The following is a 25289-nucleotide window of genomic DNA, read 5'->3' as shown; positions in this document are numbered from 1 at the left end:
ATATAGTTGTATAGAACTCACTCTACCAAATCTTCCTTCGAATCTTTTAAGGTTATCAGTAGGACTCGATTTTGTTCATCTTTAAGCATTTCTAAAGCATAACTAAATTGTTAACCATTCAAAAATCCATCATCCTTTGCACTTTTCAATAATTTAACGCAATATGGAAAACATAACTAATTTGTTGACACATTATTCGATGTCGTGTAAAATTTTGTACACTAACATTTACAATGTATATTAATCAAACAAACGTTTAAATTGTATATTTGTATGATTATTTTAAGATAATTTTTTCTCTTATACTATCATTTTGTTCTTGCTCATCTCTTGTTCTCTTTATTTTTTTTTACAATAAAAAAAGAGTAAAAAGGTTATTTTAAAATCTGTAACAAATGATCGTATAAATATCATTGCCCATCAATTAAGAGATAGGTTGAAATGGCATTGCCTTTATCGTCCGATCCAACTGCACTCAAGAGGATTAAGCCATGTGTGAAAGATGAAAGACCATGTACCAAACATAATTTAATAGAGTACAACTACTATATAATTTGAGGCTACTATACAATCGCCAAACCATACCTCGTCCATTAATAGAGTACAACTACCCAAATAATTTGAGGCTATTATACTGAGAAGGACAGGACACTCAAGATTGAACTAGATATGAAAATTAAATTCTACATCTAAATTGACTATTAAAATGAGACAGAGCCAGTACTATCTAGGACATCTTTAGGTAACGTTCATATCAAATTTTTAGACAACCTTTTCTTTGATTGTAATTGTAACAATGATTCTTTTTAGGGATTAATTGTAACAAGGATTTTTTTTTTTTTTTTAACAGGTTAAAATGAAATATGATATTAACCAACAAAGTGATTCATCTCGCATAAGGTGTGCAAAAGAGAACCACTTTCAATAAATTACAAAGTCATGTCTTTTGTGCTTCAAAAAAGAGCACGGTGAAAACCAGACAAGGATATGAAGATAAAATGAAGATTACACAAAAATACCCATATATGATAAAGGGTGGCGCCACCAATCATGGTAGACAAACATAAAAGAAGACAAGTTAGCCTTTATCCAAGTGAAAGAGAGGAGCTTAACCTTGTCTGAAATAGCGTATGAGTCTAGTGCCTTTTGATTAAAGACCCGGTTGTCCCGCTCCTTCCAAATAACCCATACACATGCTAGCCAAATTATGCAGAAGAATAAATGTAAAAATCTCGGCAACCCTGCCATGTGACCAAAATGAAGAAAATGATTGTGAACTGTAGCTGGTGCGACAAAGGATATGTGTAGCCACTTCAAGAGAAATGAGCACACATTTATAAAGATGTCGCAGTCTAGGAAAAGATGTTCCGCAGTCTCCAAAGAACCACAACCTCTGACACAAACATTGTCGTCAATTGGAAGAACGCGCCGCTGAATAAGGTTATCTTTGGTAGGAAGTCTGTTGCGGAGAAGACGTCAAGCAAACACATTAACCTTTAATGGGACATGCTTATACCAAATATCTGCATACACAACCCTGTCACGTGAAGGCTCCGCCATCGTGAGAAAGTGATATGTCCCATTAACAGAGTAACAGTTAATAGGATCGATAAGCCATCTCCACATGTCAACACTATTTTTCTGCAAAACAATATTATGCAGCAAAGAAGAACAATCCATAACACAACAATCCATAACACAAGGATGTTTAATTGTTTCTCTAGAGTGAAAATGTTGTGTTGACTCATGAAAGTCTTGTGAAGTGCCATTGTTACTGTTTATAAAAATAAATTTTCATGCTCCACGACACTTAAGCATCGTTGGAGTTTTTTTTGTTTTGTTTTTGTTTTAATGTAAAATGATAGTTAACTACAGTTGAAAAGATCGAACAATAGTTAACTGTTGTTGATAATAACATTGTATTTTCTATATGATTTTAAAAAAAAAAATTAATGCAAAAACAACAATTTTTATCATTTAAAGGTTTCCTCCATCCCCTATACACCGTTTCTCTTTGATGATGATTGTTTATCAAATGATATTGAGAGACTTCTTTCATCCAATTTATGTAATCCTAAATATCTTTAATAAGCAATTTATGATTGCTTATTGTTACCCATTTAAACTTAATATCTTTAATATTTTAAAAATATTTATCGAAACAAATCAACCAAAATCTTTTACGTCATCATTTATTTTTATATGATAGTAGAAAAATATAATCAAAATATGTTAGGTGAATAATGCACGTAATAAAACTAAATCTTGTTTTATAAGGAAGGGAGTATAAGATCTTATATTTGGGCACAAACAAATTTGTATAATGAGTTATATAATTAAGACGACAAAATCTTTTTCTGTTCAGCATGGTCAGAGAAATTGAACTGTAACCGACAAAAATCTTTTTCTTTTTGACTCAAAATCGACAAATTATAAACATCAATATTCTGTTAAAATTTGAACAGTAAAACTCAATCTATAATAATTGAGATTGTCACAAAAAAAAAAAAAAACTAATCTAATAATTGAGATATTGGTGTTGATTTGGTGTTTCAAGAGTTATTCAAAGGCAACGAACTTCAAGCACATGCCTTTAAACGTGTCCATGTCATCAATCTAATAATTGAGATAAAAATTAAAACCGATATCAATTTAGCAAATACATCTTTAAAAGTATAAAATGTCATAAAATTGTTCATCATCTCTCAAAAATAAAAAATAAAATTGTTCATCGGTTGAATAGCGCTGTTAGTGACTATGACCTAACACGTTAGGTGAACATGTCATATTTTACATCAATCTTATATGAGTGTCGGTTTATTACGGATTAATTTGACGGTTAAATTTAGATCTTCTTACAGATAAATTTATCATTAATTGACGAAAATTTCATAAGCAAATAATCTCTAGTGCAGTGATATTATTGTGAAACTAATGTAGAAGGGTTGTATATTGAGATCATGTGTCATATCATAATAACTTTACAGATGAATTGAAACTATTTTAACCCACCTTTTAAAATTTGAGAGAAATGTTTGACAATTTATAATAATCATAAACTATTTTGATTGATGCTAACAATTTCAAAGAACAATTTTTCTATTCACTCAAGTAGAAAATTGCGAAGTTTTCCACTGGAGAGGATCCTCCCTAACATAATTTGTTCCCCATCTTTAACATAAAAACTAAAAAAATACTTAAACTTTTTGCACTTTCTTTTCACTTACAATATTTAAGATACACAACCAATTCCAAAATATTTAATTTGAAACCAAACACATAACCAAATACCTTCTCTCTTATCTTCTATATAAACCAACACCTTACAAACACTTAATACTCACAAAGCAAACCAAAAACATTACAAAACAAACCAAAAGCAAATTGTAATTTCTATTTCAATTCTTCCCTAGAGAAACAATGGCAAGTTTGAGAGTTGCAATTGTGGCTGCAATTATGTGCATGGTGGTGGTTAGTGCACCAATGGCAGAGGCAGTCACATGTGGACAAGTAGTTGGTTTCCTTACTCCATGTATTACTTATCTTCAAGGTGGTCCTGGTCCATCTGCAGCATGCTGTGGTGGAGTGAAGAAACTTAACGGTGCCGCCAACACCGGCCCCGCCCGCAAGACTGCTTGCAACTGCTTGAAAAGGGCTGCTGGTAACATTGCTCGCTTGAATAACAACCAAGCTGCTGCTCTCCCTGGCAAATGTGGTGTTAACATTCCCTATAAGTTTAGCACTTCTACCAACTGTAATAGGTATGTTTTATATCTCACTCCTTAATTACATATATGAGAAACGCTAACGAGTTTTTTAAGAATACTCTTTAAAGATCTAAAGTAGCAGGTTAATGATCTTGAAAGTTTGAAACTTGCATATTCAATACTAAAAAATTAAAGTGTTCGACTTTTTTAGTGAATAATTTTTTAATTGAAATTTTTTAAAGAATATCGTTAGGGAAAACAAAACCCTATATATGTGTGTAACTCTTGTCATGCATTTCTTTAGCTGTTAAGTGAGATCTAAAGTACCTGAAGAAGTTTTAAGTAGGAGGTCTATGACTCACCTTAAAAAAAAATACCAAATAACTTATTAAATATGCCTAAATAAAATGAAGTGGAACAAAAAACAATATTTACAATGGAATGAGAAAAATAATATTTATTTCATATAATAATATTCTCAAATTGAACAAGTGTCCTCCAAGCTAAAAGATGATGACGAAAATTAAGTGAGAGTGAGATATTGAAATGATAATTGGAGGAGGTCAAATATGTATCATTTTTTTTTTAATATAATATATGTGTATCATTTTATTTATTAAAACAGATTTTATATTGTATAAAATAAGTGGAAACAAATTATGAGTGACTTATACAATTTTGGCCAATCATCAAAATGGAATTAATACCATAAAATTAATAAAAAATATTATAAAATAATCTCAATTTTCATTTGACTTGGGCAATTTTTTTATTTCAAACATAGTATCCCTTCATGAGCATATATATTTATAGTTCTTTTATATAACTTAATTTGCATGTTTTCTTCTGTATTGCAGCATCAGGTTCTAAAGAGTATGAATGACTGAGAGAAAGAAGAAGATAGCATGGCACTTCTTTCTTCTTCTGTATTAACAGCACTATAGCTGGTGAATTTACTAATGAGAATAAAAGAAGGGCAATGTGGGCTCCACCTCTGCGAGTTTCCTCTTGTTTCAGACTTATAATTTGTAGTAATTAAAATGATTTTTTTTTGCCAGTTTGGTTGTTGCATGTGTAATAAATACATTTGATATAAGACTATTCCATGCTACTTTTAACAATTGTATTATTGCTTTCTTCTCCCTATATTTATTTATTGTTGTTGCTCATTTCAAATTATTAGATTTTTTTTTTTAAGTACAATTTTTTTAATATTATTAGTTAGGAAAATTAATATTATATGGGTTTAAAAATTTTATTTTTCAAAAAAAAGTTAAATAAAAATACTAATCGACGTCAATCCAATAATGATCACGTGAATGTTTATGTAAAGGAAGTTGTACAAAAGGACAATGGTGTACACGGTTTTGACTTAAAAGATCACGTTAAAAAAAACTTAAACGACTAATCTATTACAATAAAATAACTTAAAGAACTATATTAGTAATTTTGCCTAAATTTTATGAATGAAATTATTATTACATATATTTCTATTCACAATTCTAAGTTCCAATTGGCAAGCATGTTAATATTTGAATTGATTTTATTAGGATTGCTTAATTATTTTTGAACACATCAATTTCATACATGTATATATAATATCTATTCACAATCTTAATATTATAATTTTTTTAGTAAAACAAATTATATAGACTAAGACGTTTGCACACATCTATATAAATGAAATTGATGCATTAATAACTTGCTAGATAAGGAACCAATTCTCAACCAACTTAAAATTCAATTTATTCAATTGATAAGGGATAGTTATTGGCACAAAGGACAAATAATAATGTTCTAATTGTCATCATTTTTGCAACCGATAAAAAAGTATCAAAGTAATAAACTTAATCCATTTGAGTATAACCCTTTGCATCTAACCGGGTTTTATGTCTTTCAAGAGGACTATCAGAGTGGTATTTAGTTTTGTAAACCTACTTGCATCCAATTGGAACTTTTCCTGATCATAAATCAACAATTAACCAAGTATTTGCGAACTATTATAAGGTATGTGGCTCCACACCTTAGTCCTATCTTGAATGCCAGTTTTATAAATCACTTCACGTAATACTTAGCCTCGTCCTTGGAGGGTTGTGGACCATTATAGGATACATAGTTCCATACCCCCGTCCTAAATAATGGAGACTTCTCACTATTTAAGGAGATGGTACCCTTAGATGCATGGGTGAGCTGAAGGGTAAGAAAATACGTCTAAGAAATCCAGCTCGATAGGGGGCGGTTAAGGATAAGTAGCAAGTTAAGACATGAGGTAAGCACTAAGTAGTTGTCAGAGAGGAGATGGGATTTGGAGCATAAAGGCAGGAAAGGAAAGGAAAGGAAGAGGAAAGAGGGATTACTTTTTTCTTTTTGGTAGTGGCCGAGGTTTGAACTCTGAACCTTGCATATATTATGCATTGTCCAAATCAACTGAGGTAAGCTAACAATGACAAAGAGGGATTACTTTTTAAAAATACAGAAAATACATCGCCCTTGACAGCATTGGCGGAGCTACATGCATCTCAGGGGATGCAGCTGAACCCCCTGGGTTCTTAAAATTACACCTACAAATCTTTTCAATTTCAACTTTGAATCCCCTGGAAATTTAAGTTTGCACCCTTATCTCAAAGATCGTTTCACTTCTGCACCTCTACTTTCTCTTTTTTACAGATTTAAATATTTGGTTGTATCTCTTTAGTTTTCGTGTCATGAATGTATGTTAGACACTCTTATCATACTCTCTAAATGTATTGAAATTGTTGACACATCCTTAGTGCATATGTGTTTTTAGTAATTTTATAGATTAAATTGGACAATAACAAAACATATTCTAGAATAAAGTTGACTATCTAAACTAATTCGACGATTAAAATGACTAATAAAAGAGACGTTTATGAATATATTTGCAATTTTCATATCAATATGGCAGCAATATACACACCCATGATAAAAAAATTGAAAGTTCGAAAGTTTGAACCCCCTAACCCAGGGTCCTGGCAACGCCACTGCTTGACAGGAACAATATGTTTGACAATTTAAAATAATCAGAGATTATTTTAATCGATGCTAACAATTTCAAAGAGCAATTTTTCTATGAGTTATGTTATTTAAACAACTATTTTTGTGACATCTTATAAGACAATCAAAGATACACCAAGAAATGTAGGCATTGGTACGAAAACAAAAATAATAAAGAGAGATAGTTGTCTAAAAATAGTTGTAAAAATGTAATATTTTTTTGTTGGTTAAGTAGCTTAGTGACTATAATTCACCTTTAAGGTGAATAAGTGGAGCGTTCGGAGTTCAGACCCCGACCCCTACATATAACAATGCATTGTCCCTGCCAACTGTATTATGTTCACGGAGATATCATTTCTCTTTTTCTATTCACTTAGTTTTAATGTGTGTCAATTACGGGAATATAGTGTGTCTTTCTACCTGCTTAGAAGAAAAAAAAAAGATAGAAGAGTTGAGAATTGAATTTATAATCAAATGAGAAATGATATTTGAACAACCATTTTTTGACAACTCTCTCATACTCTCTCTCTCTCTTTTGCTTTTATTTTTGTGTCACTACCTAAATTTCTTTGTATAATTTGATTGTCCAACAAGTTATCACAAGAAATGATTGTTTAAATAACATTACTCTAATTAAATACTTCGATCCCCATGTTCAAACATAAAAAATTAACGATATTAATATTGAGTGTTTGGAAGGAAAAAAAAAAGCTTGTCATAATTTTGAAGGACTGTATTTTGCAGACATTTTTTTAAATTGGAATGGACAAAATTAGGTGTTGCTTTTGTTTTCTTTTAACTGCAGATGTAAATAATCGGGTGCACGGATACTTTTTTTCTTTGAGACTTTTTGCACTTTCTTTTCACTTGCAATATTTAAGATAGACAACCAATTCCAAAATATTTAATTTGAAACCAAACACATACCAAATACCTTCTCTCTTATCTTCTATATAAACCAACACCTTGCGAAACTTTTACTCACCAATCAAATCAAAAACATTCCAAAGCACATTGTAATTTCTATTTCAATTCTTGCCTAGAGAAACAATGGCAAGTATGAGAGTTGCATTTGTGGTTGCAATTATGTGCATGGTGGTGGTTAGTGCACCAATGGCTGAGGCAGTTACATCAGGACGAGGAGCTCTAACTGTAGAACGCTTAGAAGGTGGCGACGGGAGTCTTCTTCCATTATTGGTCTTATTAGCATTAATTATGTAGTCGAATACGTGCTCTAATCTTTAACATTAGGGTTGGGGGGTTTCTCATTGATTTTTGTTTTTGAAGTTTAAAAGTATTGAAAACTATGTTTATTTTATTTTGAAGATGAGTATTAAATTTGTTTTATTGAAACGGTCGAATAATTCCGCTGCTGAATTTTGATTAATGTTATATGGAGTTTTTGAATTATGATTGTTTTATGACTCAGTATAATGAGGAGTATGTGTAACACCTAATCTATTACTTATATTATCTTATTTATAAAATTAAAGTCGAGGTTTTAGGGTGTTACACAAAACAAACTAATGAAACACTTCTAACCAATACCCAAACATGAAAATGGACAAAATCACCGGTTATGATCCAAGATGCAGATGCTATAGGGTTTCACGGTAGAAATGCCAATCCAATTATAGAAAAGATACCAAACGGAATTAAAAAAAAAAAATTGAACTTAAAAAATAATTGATTTGCTAATTCTAACTCCTCACAACTACCCACACAAAACTGAGAATCCTGCTGAATGATACCCCTTCTGAAAAGATTATCGTTTGTAGGTAACCTGTTCCGGAAGAGTCACCAAGCTAATAAAGAAACCTTCACTAGAACTTCCTTGTGCCAAAGTAACACGATCCCTGAGTATTGATTTATGGAGCCGAGGAAGACAGAAAATGATACGCGCCTTTTACGAAATAACTAGAAATCGGATCAAGATGCCACTACCAGGGATCAACAACATCAACCTTCAAAACAACATTGTGAAGTAACAACCTACATTCCACTACCAACTCATCCTACGCCAACAAACTTCTCCGCCAAATCCAAGCCTCCCCTCCCCTCCCTCTCCCCAACCTAAAGAAAACATGTCAGCAACCATCATCCAACTATTCACAGACATCTCAAACAGTCTCGGGAATCTAACACTCAAAGGGATTTCCCCTAACCAAGGATTTTTCCGGAAAAAAGAATCAACCCCATTTCCAACCTTCCTTTGAATATTATCCTCAAACCAACACCCCATCTCCATCTCAACCCCGTCACGAATTCAAACCAACTCCCTCCACGAAGCTGACCCATCCCTACCTCTATCCTTCTCATGGCCACCCTCAATCTCATAACGAGCCTTCAACACCCTAAACCACAATCCCTCCCGAACATAAAATAACTTAAAGAACCATATGAAAATTTTTGCCTAAATTGTATGAATGTAATTATTATTGACATATGTTTCTATTCACAATTCAAAGTCCCAATTGGGAAGCATGTTAATATTTGAATTGAGTTTATTAGGGCTTAATTATTTTTGAACACATCAATTTCATACATGTATACATAATATCTATTTACAAGCTTATTTATTAGGATTGCTTAATTATTTTTAAACACATCAGTTTCATACAAGTATATAATATCTATTCATAATCTTAAATAGTGATGGAGAAACATGTAACGACTTGCAATATAGAAGGTTATATTTGTTTTGGTAAAACAAATTAATAGATTAAGATGTTTGCACACATCCATCAAAACGAAATTGATGCATTAATAACTTGCTAGTGAAGGAACCAACCTCAACCAACTTAAAATTCAATTTACTCAATTGATAAGGGATAGTTATTGACACAAAGGACAGGTATATATATATTTTTTTTTTTTTTTGAATAAACAAAGGAGTGAAGGACAAATATATGTAACTAACCAAATATAACATTGAAAAATTAAATATAGCTCAACAACTTATATTAGAAATTAAATTGAACCAACTAACTTTCAAGGGGAGGGGTCAGTTATTAACTCAAATATTGAAAATAGAAAAGTAAACAACAAACTATTTACTCAATTCACTACCGGAAAACAATCTTCTAAAATGCATAGGAGTATGGGACTTGTGCTGAGTATGAAAGTGCGATAAAATCGGCTGATATGAAGTCTTTCTTTTCTTTTCCTATATATTGAGTTTTTATATCGAGTCTATCTCATCCTCGCATAATCGGTGTGTAAAGTGAGAAGTGTCACTCTTTCTTTAAAATGAATAGGTTCTGATATCAATATTAGGTTTATAAAACTTGTGCTTGCTATTGCATAATTGTGAGACACTTCGACCGATCAATTACTTTTAAGGATGGGAACGTCAGACTTATCCATATTTGGATATGTTTCGCACAAAATCCTTGCACAAGGCTTGTAAGGGTGAAGTGATTAAGTTTTTCTGATGAGAATGATTTGGCATGGTCGCCTCTTAGGTTTATATTTCTTATGAAGGTCCACAACCCTCCAAACACGATGCCTGTAAGGCCGAAGTGATTAAGTTTAATTATGGCGAGCTTGATCTGACTTGGTCGCCCCTTAGATTCACATTTCTTCATGATTGCCCAATGTTGGAAAAATATATTTGACTTCTTAGAATATGGTTATTCTCATCAAATACTTGGTCCTAACTACATCATAAATTCTTTCTTCTTTTTTAATTTTCTCCACACAATGTTCTTTTTTACCGTTATATTTTCAAGTATCATAGATTAAGTCAACAATATATAAAATATTTCAAGGATCAATTAATTCGAGGGGACCAATCCCACCGTCCACTTGCGGGGACCCGTTTAAAGTCATAACAAAGCTCTGTATGAATTTTCTACCACAATTTGCACAAGAGGAAGTTATCGTGTTTATCAAACAAGAGTGGCTGTCTTTGTTTAGAAATATAGACAGAATGTATGTTCAGTAATATTTTTCCTTTCCATTCTTGTATCTTTATTTCTTTTCTGTTCTTGTTCAATTTTTATTTTTTTTGGTTACACTGTTCTTGTCCAATTAACAACAAAAGAATTGTAAGAAAAAATGTGGTCATATAATAAAATTCAACACACATGACATACATTAATATTCCAATCAAGGGTAGGGGAATTGACAAGAAAAAGAAAATTAGTGAATCAACAATGCAGTCTCTGAAATTGGAGGGTACTGTCAATTTAGTTCATAAAATTATTAATATTTCAAAGTAGTTTGAAATTGAAAACATTTCATCACATTAGTTCTTTTAGTTCAGTTAGTTTAGTCGCTGAAATAAACTGACAGGGATTGATGTCATTGTGAATTTTCAAACCCCCAAAGGGTTGGCCTGGTGGTCTAAGTGGGTTATCAAAATTGAGATTTTCTTCAAATCAAAAGAGATAGCAAAATTAACAATCGTAAAATCGCAATCAAAATCGAAGGATTTTATTCAACTAATTTTGTAGAATCGATATAAGAGATTGTAAAATCGCAATCAAAATTGATGGATTTTATCAAAAAAAAAATAATACTAAATATATATTATAATTGGTATATAGTCATAAATGACTTGATTTATAAGAAATCGTAAAATCACAATCAAAATCGATGGATTTTGTCTATTTTGGAATTATACTATGGACTTGAGTCATTGAAGGTGGAGAAAGTCGCAAAATATTAAATTTTAGAATTTAAGTCGGGATTTTCACAACAATGAGTGTAACATTTGCTCTGACTTCAATCAGGGCCGTTCCTAGAGTTTTAGGGGTCTTAGCCATAAATGAGAAAAGGACCCCTTACATAATACATCTTAAAATTTGTTAGCTCATTATTGTGATTTAATTAACTCTTTATTTCATTTTTTTCCCGCTTTCCACTACCAAATAAATATTTTATAGGGAACATTTGAAAATAAATCAAATACTGCATAGACACCAAAACAAAATAAAATGTCGTAGAAGTATAGAACAATAGCACATGTGAAGTAGACTGAAATTTTAGCACCTGAGAATAATAACACCAAAAAAGTAAAAGTATATCAACACGTAATTAACTAAATTTTAAACTTTTGAATGCAAAATTCTCCAATGTTAAACTAATAACAACAATAATACATGATACAAAATTAGTGTTAGACTTTTTAAAGGAATCATAGATACATGAACTCCTTTGTATACTAGATGTACATGATTCCTCTTTTTATAAGTATCTCTAACAAGTTCATTTGATACATGAATGTGTCTCCCATGATCTTGGATTATTAAAATCAACTACGCAATTCTTTCAATCAATTCAAGAAAGTTGACATTACTATATTGATGTAATTTATTTTTTTGCAACCTTTAAAAGATAAGATTAAGATTAATTTCTCTAGTAGACCCATTTTCAAGTAAAATATAATTTGTTTTGTTATGAAAATTATCCCAATTTATTGGATAATAAATATCACCAATATTTTTAATATTAGTGAAGCACATTATTAGAAACAAAGGGTCCAAAAAAATATCATCAATTTCTTCGATAATAATTTTTTTGGCACATTATTAAGAACAACCAAACTTTTTAAAGGGTGGATGTATATAGAAATCTTTGTGCTATACTTGGGTACATATAGCAAATCGCGCCAAAAGGGTGAAAAATAATAACATACTTCAATTCAGCCCTTCATCAAGTCAATGTTTAGGACCTTTATGTTCACTTTACTATATATACCTCCCATAAACAAAATATTTTTATATACACCCCGTCGGTAAAAAAAAAATTGGGCGCCCTACCGGCAAGGGTCCTAGGCCGTCGCACTCCAGACCTATAGTTTAAAGCCGGTCCTGACTTTAATTGGACCCCCTACTAGTAGACAGTAAAATTGATCATCTTAATTAGTCGGTCTTTAGATCGGATATTGGATAAATTCTCAAATTATTTTGAGAATTTTCAAATTCACAAATCATTTTAAATTTCGTTAGTTTCAAATATCAAGTTGACCGTGCCTAATAATTTGAGGGTATAATACAATCTTCAAACCATACCTCACCCATACTTTGCATTTCAAACCGACACTGAGAAGGACTGAAGATTGAACTAGATAAAGTTCACATCAAAATTTTAGGTGACCTTTTCTTTAATTGAAACAATGATGTTTATCTGTTTCTCTAGAGTCCAAACGTTGTATTGGCTTGTAATTAATCTGAAATTTTAACTTAATACTCCCTCCCCATGTTAACAGTGAAACATTTAACAAAAACCATGAGTATTAAAATAAGTTGTTGGATAAATAACTTTTTTTAATGTTGTGACTATTCTGAACTTACATTATCCTTTGTGTAAACTTATATTGAAGGATGATATATTTTAAGATAAATTTATAGTAATAATAATTAGAGATATATTTGAAAAAAAGAGTAATAAATTTGTTTTAAAATTTATTAAGATCTTATATTTATACACAAATAATTTTTTATAAATGATCTTATAATTAATGACAAAGAGAGTGCTAATTTTTTTTTTTTGGTCAAGTAGCCTAGTGGCTAGAGCTCACACAATTTAATTGTGGAGAAGTGGAGTGTCCGGGGTTCGAACCCCGGCTCCTCATATACCACTGAATAGTTTAATTTGGAAAGCAGGGGAAACAACCTCTATTTGGTGAAGAGTGCTTATAGGTTGGGTATGGAGGAACTAGTAGACATTTCTCACTTGCGACGTCCTGGCTACGTGGTTTCACCAACAAGAACATGAACAATTACATTTGCTTATCGCCGACTAAACTCAACCCTAGAGTTTGTAAAAGATAAGGAAAAAAGATTCTGACATGTTGTAATGACGTGATCGAACTCTGTAACATCATGACGAGAAGAGTTGAAAGCATCATATGTTACCTTCGAGGCAACCACAAAATCGACCCTATCAGCCTGCATGTTTGCAAACCATTGCAACACATATAGCAATCCAAGAGCTTCACCAACGTCAACCGAGTATTTTGCAGAGAAGCTCATAATTTGAGCAAGCACACATGTACCAACTTCATCCCGCAAAAAAAATCTGATACCAGTACGATTCCACAAGGATGAAAAGAAGGTATCAAAGTTGCATTTGAATCTACCCGGTGTCTGCTTTTGCCACTTAATTGCTACAACTAAAGGATGACTTACATGATGGCTGATAGTCAGTCCATATTGCGACTGTGAGTTAGTTGGAGGAGCATGCGCTACCAGCCATCCCTCAATAAGGTGTCTCGCTCGCTTAACAATAGGAACACAAAGCTCATGCTTGTTTTTCCAGAGTTTGAGGTTACGATACTTCCAAAGACTCCATAGGATATCAGGTAGTCGTTGTTGAAGATCGACGGGAAAATTGTTAAGTAACGCATAAATAACCTCTTCCGCGGAATCATTAGTTTGAAGAGCGGCAGAAACATCATCCCAAAGACCAATTAGCTGTCATACCTGAATAATAAAAGGGCAATGAAAGAAGACATGTCTTCCGCAACTTCGTTATAACTAACATAGTTAACAGGGCATTACACACCTTTATCTTGTAATCGGACTCTTGTTGGTAAACAACCGCAACACATACGTCAACTGAAATTCTTAATTTTTGGAGGTACCTTTAGTTTCCATATGTCGGCCCAGTAGCCAGGACGTCGCAAGTGAGAAATGTCTACTAGTTCCTCCATACACAACCTATAAGCACTCTTCACCAAATAGAGGTTGTTTCCCCTGCTTTCCAAATTAAACTATTCAGTGGTATATGAGGAAGGAACCATCTGTGTGTGTATATATCATTTTCCTGATCTTCGCTGAATATTTGGTGAATTAGGTATGTGTTCCACTGTTTGTGCCCCGTGTCTATCGGACTATTAACCGTGAAATTTTGCAGAAAAGAAAGCACAAACATATTACCAACCATACATTTACCATTTTGCAGCCTTTGTTCGTCAATAATGGGGATGGAATGACCCGTACCTACGCACCACCGCACGCCACCACGAACAATGAACCGTGCTCAAAAGATACTACGCCAAACATAACTCGGATTGCGTTAGTAAAACACATTCTAATAACTGAGAAAAAAGTTAAACCGACATCAATTTTAGCAAACACTTGCATCTTTAAGAGTACGACATGTTATTAAAATTGTTCATCCACTAACTTGCTTCTTTATAGGTTAAAGGCAACTTAACAGGGACAATTAACGATAAAAGAGAAGCTAAGACATGACGCCGGGGGGGTGGGGGGTAGAAGTATCATGTCTCTTTTTCTATTTAGTTTTAGGTACCGTTTGGCCCGGCTTTTTTTCAGCTTTTCTACGTTTTTAAGGAGAAGCTAGGCCAAACACAATATCAATAAAGTACCTTCGAAAAAGAGTACTTTTTTTAAAATGCATAAAATTGAATGGAATGAGCTTTAACCAAAAGTTGTTGAATGCTACTTCAAAAAACTATTTCTCCCCAATTTATTTCACAAGAACCTCTCTTCAACTCCCGCCGGCAACCTTTTGTTTTATTTTTTCAATACGCTTTTTTCATCCTTTTTTTTTTAATTTTTTTTTAACCGGTCCATTTAATTTTTTAATGAGGTTCCATTTAAGTTTATTATCTATTTTTTTAAGGAATTTTATTATCTTTTTATCACTTATATATTAATTTCAATATCTTTTGATCATCACAACCACGCAAATATTTGTATTCACGCTGTCAATGAATGTCACCGAATATTTTTATTCCCTTTCTTCAACCACGGAAATACACACACACATTAGTGTTTAGAGTAATACTTTATGTTCCTCTTTCTGTTTTTTTTTTTGTTATGCTAATGCGTATAATTTTTGTTAGTGTTGTGTAATGCGTATAATTATTTTTATAAAATTTTGATTTTAATTAAAAGTACAAGTGTAGTTGCCTAAAAAAATATTATACTTATATATAATTTACACATTTGTATTGTAACAAACTATGCATATCTTTTTCTTATTAAAAAAACTAAACATATTTTTTTCAATGACACCAGCAATGTAACAAATATAATATTATATATATAAATTCTTATCTTTTTGACCAACACTAAAAATATGGTATTCTTATAACAAAATTTGTTATAGAGTATAATTGAAAAAGAAAAAACCAATTATTCTCATTATATATACACACATATACATATTATAGATATGATTGAGCGTGACGAAGAAAGCAAAATAAATGAAGAAATCAGTTCATATAATCCAGGAAGAGTGCAAGATGAAGGCTACATGAATAAAGTTAGAAATCAAATAGGAGTTGCGTTGATGGAGAGTAAAAATATTTGAGTTTGTGATGATTTATGTCTTTAAAAAAAAATGATTATTGTTTTTAATTTTCCAAACTACTTTGATATTATTTATGTTATTATTTGAGCCTCCTTAAATTATTTATCCTATTCAAATATTTAACAAGTCGTTTATATGATGATACAAATTTGTATTCATGTTACACAAAATAAACGTCATTGAGTAAATATAGTATTGGTAAAAATATATCTTTTATATTTTAAACATTTTTTCCCTTCAAAAAATATTTTAGACATTTTTTTATTTATTATGTTAATTCATAATGAATTCAAAGTTTTTTTATTTATAGACAATGCATAAATATATGCAAGGTCCCGGGTTTGAACCCCAGACACCACCAAAAAATAATAAATTCAAAGTTTTGTACAATATTTTGCCAAACAGCTTTTAACTCAAAAATAACTTTAGAACTAAAAAAAAAATAAAGAAACCAAACATCTTTATCCTTTTTCTTAAAGAGCTTTATTTTAACTTCGATCCCCATCTTCAATATTAATATTGACCGTTTGAAGGAAAAAAAGAAAAATTTGTCAAGTGGATAATTTGAAGGACTATATTTTGCAGACATTTTTTTAAATTGGAATGGACTAAATTATGTGTTGCTTTTTTTTTTTTTCTTTCTATTAATGCTAAATGTTTGGGTGCACAACTTATTTTCTTGAGACACTTATATTTTTTTCACTTTCTTTCTTGGAATTAATAAATAGGTTTTCACTAAAATATTTGAGATAGACAACCAATTTCAAAATATTTAATTTGAAAGCAAACACATACCAAATACCTCCCATCACCTTGCAACACTTATATTCACCAAGCAAACCAAAAGAAAACACAAATTATATTTTGTATATCAATTCTTTCCCTAGAGAAACAATGGCAAGCTTGAGAGTTACAATTGTGGTTGCAATTATGTGCATGGTGGTGGCTAGTGCACCAATAGCAGAGGCAGCCACATGTGGTCAACTAATTGATAGCCTTATTCCATGCATTACTTATCTTCAAGGTGGTCCTGGTCCATCTGCAGCATGCTGTGGTGGAGTGAAGAAACTTAATGCTGCCGCCAACACCGGCCCTGCCCGCAAGGCTGCTTGCAACTGCTTGAAAAGTGCTGCTGGTACCATTGCTCGTTTGAATAACAACCAAGCTGCTGCTCTTCCTGGCAAATGTGGTGTTAAAATTCCCTATAAGTTTAGCACTTCTACCAACTGTAATAGGTATGTTTTATATCTCACTCCTTAATTATATATATATAACTCTTTTCATGCATCTTCTTGAACTGTTAGTTGAAAACTTCTAGGATTCAAACCTAAAAACAAATATAACCCATACCTAAAAAAAAATGGTAAAATGAATTGAAACAAAATGATGTTGAAGCAGAAAATATATGTACAATGGAATGAGGAAAAAATATTTATTTCATATCATATTCTCAAATTGAACATGTGTCCTCCAAGCTAAGATGATGACCAAAATTAAGTGAGACATTGAAATGATAATTGAAGGGGGTCAAATATGTGTGACTTTTGTTTTTTGTATAAATATATGTGTTATCTTAATTAGCTATTATTATAACAGAGTTTTTTTTTACTAAAAGGTATGAAAAAAGAGTTGAAGCTTTTTATAATAAGTGGAAACAAATTATGAGCGACTTATGTATTTTTGGACAGTCATCAAAATAGAAGTAATACTATGAAAATTAATAAATGAAATTATAAATAAACTCAATTTTCATTTGCTGTGCAATTTTTTTTAATTTCAAACATAGTATCTCTTCATGAGCATATAAATAGTTCTTTAATTTCTTGCTTTCTTATTTTAAATTGAATATCATATATAAGTTTTTTTTTTAGAGAGAATATCATATATAAGTTAATTTGTTTGCTTTCTGTATTGCAGCATCAGGTTCTAAAGAGTGTGAATGAGTGAGAGAAAGAAGAAGATAGCATGGCACATCTTTCTTCAGCATCAGTATAATTTGCTAATGAGAATAAAGAAAGTGCAATAAGGGCTCCACCTATGCGAGTTTCCTCTTGTTTCAGACTTATAATCTGTAGTAAAATGATTTTTATTTTCCCAGTTTGGTTGTTGCATATATGTAATAAACATATTTGATCTATACTATTCCATGCTACTTTTAACAATTGTCTTATTGCTTTCTTCTCCCTATATTTGTTATTGTTGCTCATTTCAATTTTTTTTAAGTAAAATTGATTATTATTATTATTATTAGTTAGGCATATTAAGATGATATGGGCTTAAAATTTTAATTTTTCAATAAAAAATTTAAATAAAAATACTAATCACCGTCTAATCCACGTCAAACCAATAATGGTCACGCAAATGTTTATACACCAGAGGTTGCAAAAAAGGACAATGGTGTGCATGGTTTTTGACTTAAAGGATCTAGTAGGAAAAAACAAAACTTAAAGGACCATATGAAGAATTTTGCCTAAATTTAGTGGATGTATTTATCATTGACATATATCCGTATTCATAATTCTAAGACCCACCTGGGAAGCATAATTATTTGAATTGAGTTGATTATTTTTACAAACATCAATTTCATACCACAATCTTTTTTTGAAGGAATCTATTCACAATCTTAAATACTGATTGAAACATGTAACGACTTAGTATTGATAAGATGAACGGAAGTGATGCATTAATAACTTTGCTAGTTAAGGAACCAACATTTAGTCAATTGATAAGGGATAGTTATTGACACAAATGAAAGATATATGTAACTAACCAAATAAGACATTGAAAATTATAGCTCAACAACTTTATATTAGAGATTTATTAAAAAAAAAAAAAACTTTATTTAGAGACTAAATTCAACCAACAAACTTCCAATGTAGATTATAGTAGGGGTGGGGTCAGTTATTGACTCAAATGAGAATAGAAGTAAACAACAAACTATTTACTCAATTCACTACAGGATTGCAATATTCTAAAATGCACTAGAATATGGGACCTGTGTTGCGCACGACGGTGCGACAAAACCAACTTCGTTTCTTTTCTTTTTCTATATATTAGGTTTTGATATCGAGCATAACTCATTCCTACAAAATCGGCTTGCAAGGCGAGGGGTGCCACTCTTTCTTTTGAATGAATAGGTTATAGATTGATAGATAGATGACTAAGAAAACGTCGATAGCATTACTGACCTTACAGAAGATGAGACATCAATACTGTCTAAATGTCAGATTGAGGCGACCGGGACAAAGGCATGTATCTTGAACCAATTCATCTGGTGCTGAATTTTGTATGATAGATGAGACACCATGGTAGACATGTCGCGATTCTCCACCAAATATTAGAACATCTCCTGATTCTAGAAGTACATTTTCTGCCTTCTCAACATTCCTTTGATCACTATAAAGAAATTCTGCTGAATCACCAATAGAGAAAGAAACAACTGGCAACCCTTTTTGAAGACTTTCTCTGCTTTCATCGCGATCCTGGATCAAGTGGTTAGGAAATGGAAGCGAAAAAAGTTAGCAGAAAAATCAATGACTTGAACATTTCAGCGAAAACTTGTGCTTAGCTATTGGAAAATCACGAGTGGCTTGGACCATTTACTTTAAGAAAACGTTTTTTTATTTTCATTTCATGTTTTCACTGTAAGTGACAAGACTGATACATGGAGTGTTACATGAATGATAGACTACGGATGTAGATTTCCTAGATTAACAAATACATGCATTTACACTCATTATTTGATCTAGACGATTGATTTGAGATCGGCAACTCCAAATACACTTTTACCAAATCGTCTTTAAATAATCTACACAATTGATTTGAGATCGGACAACCAAAATCAATCACTTCATCACACATTTAATGTATGGAGTCCAAATGGATAGACTACAAATAACATTATGCCACTGTAAAGTCTAATATGTTGCAAGAACATATTTGACTACTTCAAATATGGTCATTGACATCAAATACTTGGTCCTGAATATATGTTCGTTTTTATTGTTATATTTTCAAGTATCTCAGATTAAGTCAACAATATACAAATATTTCAGGAATTCTTTCTATCTGATATAAAAAATGCCAAGCATTAAAGTAGTGAAGCTGACCTGATGAAGACCAAGCCTTCCATTGGTTAAATAAAAATTGACAATGCATATATCAGGAGTAATTGAAGGCAATATATGCTCCACAGACTCCTGATTAATTAGATTACGTGCTTCTTGTATAGATCTTATAACTAACTTGCTAAAGTAATGAGGAATACTTGGTGGCTTGCTACCATCAATTTCCCTTTTATATCCATATTTTCTTGTTTGAGGATCCCAATCCATGCCAAGACACATCATCTTCAATCGAAATTTTGCTCCATCTCCATAACCTGGTTGATAGAATCCTCCAGGACCAAGACCAAGATCCCGGCATTTTTTCACTATTTCAACCTAAAATTGTATGGAAAAATGTGGTCAAATAATAAAATTTAACACCTATGAAGCATGAACGTTCCTCAGATTAGGTGTGTCCTGGTGTCGGACACGCGTCAGTGTCTGACACCGACACCAACACGCGTCGGTGTCCGTGTTGTGTCTGTGTCCGTGCTTCATAGTTCAACACGTATGACATACATATATATTCCAATCAAGCGTAAGAAGTGATTGTGAATCTTTCAGGAATATGAAGGCAGACCAGGCATATAAATGCATTCTATTACAACAAGTGAAAGAAATTCCAAGAATTGACAAGAAAAAGAAATTTAGTGAATCAACAATTTAGGCCCTGAAATTGTAGGGTGCTGCCAATTTAGTTCATGAAATTATAAATATTTCAAAATAGTCATTGAAATTGGAAATATCTGATCACATTAGTTCTTTTGGATCAGTTAGTTCGAGACTGAAATAAACTGACGGGGAATGATGTAATTGTGAATTTTCAAACCCCCAGGGATTGGCCTGGGGGTGTAAGGCTTGACACTTAGGAGTGTGCTCCTCTGTTGGTCTCAACTCTCAAGTTCAAATCATCTAGATGCTATCAATTCCTATGTTGGCCAGTCCATATAGGACTTTGCTTTGGCTTCAATATCCCCCCACTAGTGGGCGGTGGGATTGGTCTCCCTGATTTGTCGGTCCTTGGACCGGATATTGATTCCAAATTTTTAATTTGAATTTTCAAATTCACGAATCATTTTAAATTTCGTTAGTTTTAACGATCAAGTTGACTGTGCCAACAATTTTACGGATTAAATTGGTGATTCACTCAAAGGACATTGCTTGAATCCTAAATATTACTCATATCTTATACACAACGTAGGCTAATTCTGAAATATGTCTCCTCCTATAATGTCCTAGGACTCCTAGCCTTTAAGATACATAATAAAATTAAATTTCAACTTTTGCATTCTGAACAATCAGGTAAAGTCAAGTACCTGTTCTTCATGTGTTAAGTGGTGTTTCAAGAGAACCATCCCAGGCCTCAGTATTACGTCATTTGTTTCTTTATTTGTTCCTCCATCCTGCATCTCAAATTCAATGCAGCTGTCCTTGTTCTTTTCAAGCGGCGTAGCTCCTGTTAAACCAGAATTTCTTATACCGCGAAAGCAGATGTCAAAGTTGATTTTTCTGTGACTGTTATTATACAGTCTATTGGTTGATGCAGCATTGTCCTTCTTCCAAAACTGACCTTGTTGATGTGATTCACAGTGGCTTTTGAACTCTTTAGTCACTGACAATGTCTTTGTTGTTGATATATTACCATCACTATCATGAAAACTGGAACAAAAACTAGATTTACTAGACTTATTCTCTTTTTCCGGTCCCAATCCTAAATCAACGCGAATTTTCCTCTTGAATTTGCTTTGTTCAGAAACAGTACTAGATGGTGGGGAAGGTAAATGATCACAACTAGACATTGACTCGCATAGTGAATTTTTCTTTGTATATTTATGCAACGGTATAAAATATTTTTCATTGTCATGAGAAACATCTGATAATGGACTATCAGGCCTAACCTGAACATAAAACAAATGTACACGATCACGTTTGCATGAAGTGTAATCTTAGGTTTAGCACAGAAAGCCTAATATAAATATTATTGAATCCTGCAGGTCATAGCCAAATTAAGGAAAAATGCAGAGTCACATTATAACTTACATGCAAAAGTTAATACCAAATACACAAAAAATAACAAATATTTCTAATTTGTTTTTCTGATACATGTAGCTATAAATCGTAATTAGAAGTTAGTTACATGATTAACAAAGGCTAAGACTCCAATAAATGTATAGCCATGTACACTATTCGACTTAGAGTATTGATCAATGAATTCTTTTAAGTCTTCCCTTTGTTGTCCTCTAGTTCTTTGGTTCATAAAATGATATCAGATTAATTTTTTTTCTCTGCATTACTGTAGTCCTTCGCTTTTGTAATCATGTCTTGCCACACCAATAATGAGTTGCAAGGTTTATGCAAAGAACATGAAAGCTATAGACCTGTTTCTGAATATAAATGTTCTATTATATGAACTTGTGCCTCATTCTGTGATCCTTCGAAACTTTGCGAGGAAAATTATGTCATCAGATTCATCATGGCATATAATGACCACTTTGCTATACTAAGGTCTCAGGTTCTAGTTCTACTAATAGAACCTTTTCCTCCCATGAATGAAGTTTGTCTACGATGTTTCAACATGAGAGACAATATTCTGAGCACCTATTGAAGATGTTCACTCCATCTACAAGTTGCCAAAATTACATTTGCCAATGTTCGACTCACATTTGCCTCTAACCGTATCCGACGCTTCAATTTCAGTTCAACCATCTCAGTTTTATACATTTCATACTTTGACCTTAAATCAACCGGTGTTGCCAATCTCAGATAATTGAAAATGGCGGTTTATTCAAATTTTGTTACGCTACAATGTTGGTATAGTCACTATTTTACAATGTTTTGCACTAAACACCATGTTGCAGAAGAATATCGATTTGTTCGAATTCATCTACACTATAGCCGCTATTTGACAGTACTGACAGCAATTATCCCTACTTCTGTTACATCTATGATGACTCTATCCCCAACCAGACCATGCAGCCACCTCATCGCCACAAACAGAAACGGGTATTGTTACAAAACTAATCCAACCATCATAATCCACATGAACAATTTTTGTAAAACAGAAACACATATTGTTTCAAAAATGTATAAAATATAACAGTAATAATCATTCACAACTAAAACTCACATACTATTATGTCAACAAAGCCTTGATCGTTATGTCACTTAACAACGGCACAAAACAATAGTATTTGCAAGTTATAACAATGCATGCAGTCGAGTAAAATTTCAAACATACCATTAAGCAACCATATAGGCAAATGCAATCAAACATAAAAACTAAAAGGGTTAAAGGTGTTTTACCCATGTAATATAGCTCATTTCCGGTTTTCCAGGATATTTTACAGAGAGAAAACCGGAAATGACCCTGTATTACACAGGGGATAAAGCACCATTAACCCAAACTAGAATGACGAATTGTAAGTTTCTGGTATTGTGGGACCTGAGAGCGATCTCTTGTTCGAAGTTTCAAGTTCGATTCTCTCATGTACCAATTTGGATGGACTAATTTAACAAATTGTAAGTTTACTAAAGACTAACTTATGCTATACTTACAGTTTGGAAGATCAAAATAACGATTGATGAGTAAAAGTAGAGAGACATACATTTGCATTATCAACGTTTCCACCTTGTGACACTGATTCTGTTGGTGATGACGTGGCATTTTTGTTTGTTTCACCCATCAAGAAACGGAGGTAAAAACGGTGATTTAAGAACAGAGGAGAATGAAACGATCGTGAAGAAAGCATGAGGATGGCTGAGATTATTGATTAGTGGTAATTAACGAGAGAGTTAATTACTCTACCTTGGTTGAATGAAACGAGGAAGAAACAATTTTCGAGATTAGGATTAATGTGATGCTACCGGCCAAATGGACTTTTTAAATTGAGTTTAATTGCATATGTGTCAAGTGATTAGTAACGTGGCGCCTACATGGCATCAGCTGACTGGGTAACCATCTCGCCGACTCAGCTTTTACACTTGAACTTCCATTTTTGCCCTTAATGAACTCAGTGACGCGCAAAAAGACCTAAATGCCCCCTGACTTTCCCTTTCTTCTTCCCTGTCCAGAACTTCTTAGTCGAAAATTTCCCATTCTTCTTCCTTCTTACAAGGCTTCTTCATCCTTCACAAATGTTGAATCCCAATTCGCATCCAGTAGATCTGGGTAAGTAGATTTCCCATTTTCAACACATTTCATGTTCCTGTAGGTGAGAATTGAGGAGCAAGGCCCACTTCAGAACATCTTCTCTTATCCCCATAATGAACCCAGCAACTAATACGAGCAAGGATATTGGCTACAATGATTTGAGATTGAAGATTGAGTCCAATGAATTAGTGAGGGCCAAAAGGATCTTACTACACCTAACAAGTGGAATGACTATGTTACCATTTAGTAGTGACTCATTAGTTCTAGAAGATTGGTGACTCACTAGTTTGTTAGGAAGGATCTAGAATAACTTTGCCTATATAATATCTTGTATTTCCTCTATTACAATCATCAATGAAATTAATCAAATCTCTTCTTTATCTCTAAATTCTAAGGAGTGTGATCCCTACTCGAATTGGGTCGTATCAGCAACACCATGGCTTTCCATTCCTTCTTCCCTCTCTTCTTCATTCATCAATCTCAATGAACCCAACAACAACAACACCATCGATCTCTTCACCACTTGAGCCACTGAACAAGATCGGTGATTTTAAAGCTCTTGGTCGATGTTGTGTCGTTTCGCGTCATTTTCACTCTTTAGTTCCACAAGTTGCAAACGTTGTTGTTCGTGTTGACTGTGTAATTTCTGATGATGATTCCAATTCCTCGGAGAATTCGAGTGATAAATCTCGTGGTCCGTTTTGGAATTTGTTGAGGTTGGTTTTCGGTGGAATTGCTAAACCGATTCAAAATTTAGGTCAATTTTTGGGACCGCAAAGGGGATGAAATTCGTCGGTGAATTCGGGTTCTGGATCTTCTCTGCTTGTTGTTGGAGGTGAGGAGGATGGTGATGGTGGTGTTACACATCATTCACCTACTCAGGTTTTGAAGAATTTTAACAAGATTTGTTTGTTATGGGTTGAGCTTCCTAGTGGTGAATTAGGGATTGAAGACGGGGTTTTCTCGAAATGGAGAGTTGATTCCCCCAATCTTCAGTTGACTGGTAAAAAAGGGTTGTTTTGA

The 25289-nt window shown here is 32.7% G+C and overlaps 4 protein-coding genes across 5 annotated transcripts; 3 read left to right on the top strand and 1 right to left on the bottom strand.

The window, feature by feature from the left end:
• Positions 1-3256: 3256 nt before the first annotated feature.
• LOC11430604 (non-specific lipid-transfer protein 4) lies at positions 3257-4836 on the top strand. Its single transcript, XM_003605301.3, has 2 exons — positions 3257-3761; positions 4565-4836. The coding sequence occupies exons 1-2, from the start codon at positions 3421-3423 to the stop codon at positions 4575-4577; spliced, it is 354 nt and encodes a 117-aa protein (XP_003605349.1). The 5' UTR covers positions 3257-3420; the 3' UTR covers positions 4578-4836.
• Positions 4837-16883: 12047 nt separating this feature from the next.
• Positions 16884-17959, top strand: LOC11434678 (non-specific lipid-transfer protein 4). Its single transcript, XM_003605297.4, has 2 exons — positions 16884-17245; positions 17928-17959. The coding sequence occupies exons 1-2, from the start codon at positions 16905-16907 to the stop codon at positions 17938-17940; spliced, it is 354 nt and encodes a 117-aa protein (XP_003605345.1). The 5' UTR covers positions 16884-16904; the 3' UTR covers positions 17941-17959.
• A 10-nt stretch (positions 17960-17969) lies between these two features.
• On the bottom strand, positions 17970-23981 carry LOC11425593 (uncharacterized). 2 transcript variants are annotated; one of them, XM_024781098.2, is made up of 4 exons: positions 23722-23981; positions 21433-22014; positions 20120-20452; positions 17970-19492 (listed from the first exon to the last, which is right to left on the bottom strand). In XM_024781098.2, exons 1-4 carry the CDS (start codon positions 23863-23865, stop codon positions 19217-19219), a joined length of 1335 nt encoding a protein of 444 aa, XP_024636866.1. In that variant the 5' UTR covers positions 23866-23981; the 3' UTR covers positions 17970-19216. The 2 variants fall into 2 exon arrangements, with proteins under 2 accessions (XP_024636866.1, XP_024636867.1); XM_024781099.2 differs by having other exon boundaries at positions 21433-22009.
• Positions 23982-24749: 768 nt separating this feature from the next.
• Positions 24750-25289, top strand: LOC120579877 (F-box protein At5g46170-like). The gene is made up of 2 exons (XM_039832610.1): positions 24750-25023; positions 25102-25289. The coding sequence occupies exons 1-2, from the start codon at positions 24750-24752 to the stop codon at positions 25287-25289; spliced, it is 462 nt and encodes a 153-aa protein (XP_039688544.1).

Source organism: Medicago truncatula, chromosome 4, assembly GCF_003473485.1.
Source record: "Medicago truncatula cultivar Jemalong A17 chromosome 4, MtrunA17r5.0-ANR, whole genome shotgun sequence".
Lineage (NCBI taxonomy): Eukaryota > Viridiplantae > Streptophyta > Magnoliopsida > Fabales > Fabaceae > Medicago > Medicago truncatula.
This window is presented reverse-complemented; position numbering and strand designations above follow the sequence as displayed.

Coding starts and splice junctions, on each gene's coding strand:
- LOC11430604 (XM_003605301.3), top strand. CDS start 3,421: ATGGCAAGTTTGAGAGTTGCAATTGTGGCTGCAATTATGTGCATGGTG.
- LOC11434678 (XM_003605297.4), top strand. CDS start 16,905: ATGGCAAGCTTGAGAGTTACAATTGTGGTTGCAATTATGTGCATGGTG.
- LOC11425593 (XM_024781098.2), bottom strand. CDS start 23,865: ATGCTTTCTTCACGATCGTTTCATTCTCCTCTGTTCTTAAATCACCGT. Junction 22,015..23,721: donor GAAACGTTGATAATGCAAAT/GTATGTCTCTCT, acceptor TTTTATGTTCAG/GTTAGGCCTGATAGTCCATT. Junction 19,493..20,119: donor GAAGGCTTGGTCTTCATCAG/GTCAGCTTCACT, acceptor CACTTGATCCAG/GATCGCGATGAAAGCAGAGA.
- LOC120579877 (XM_039832610.1), top strand. CDS start 24,750: ATGAACCCAACAACAACAACACCATCGATCTCTTCACCACTTGAGCCA. Junction 25,024..25,101: donor TAAACCGATTCAAAATTTAG/GTCAATTTTTGG, acceptor TTGTTGTTGGAG/GTGAGGAGGATGGTGATGGT.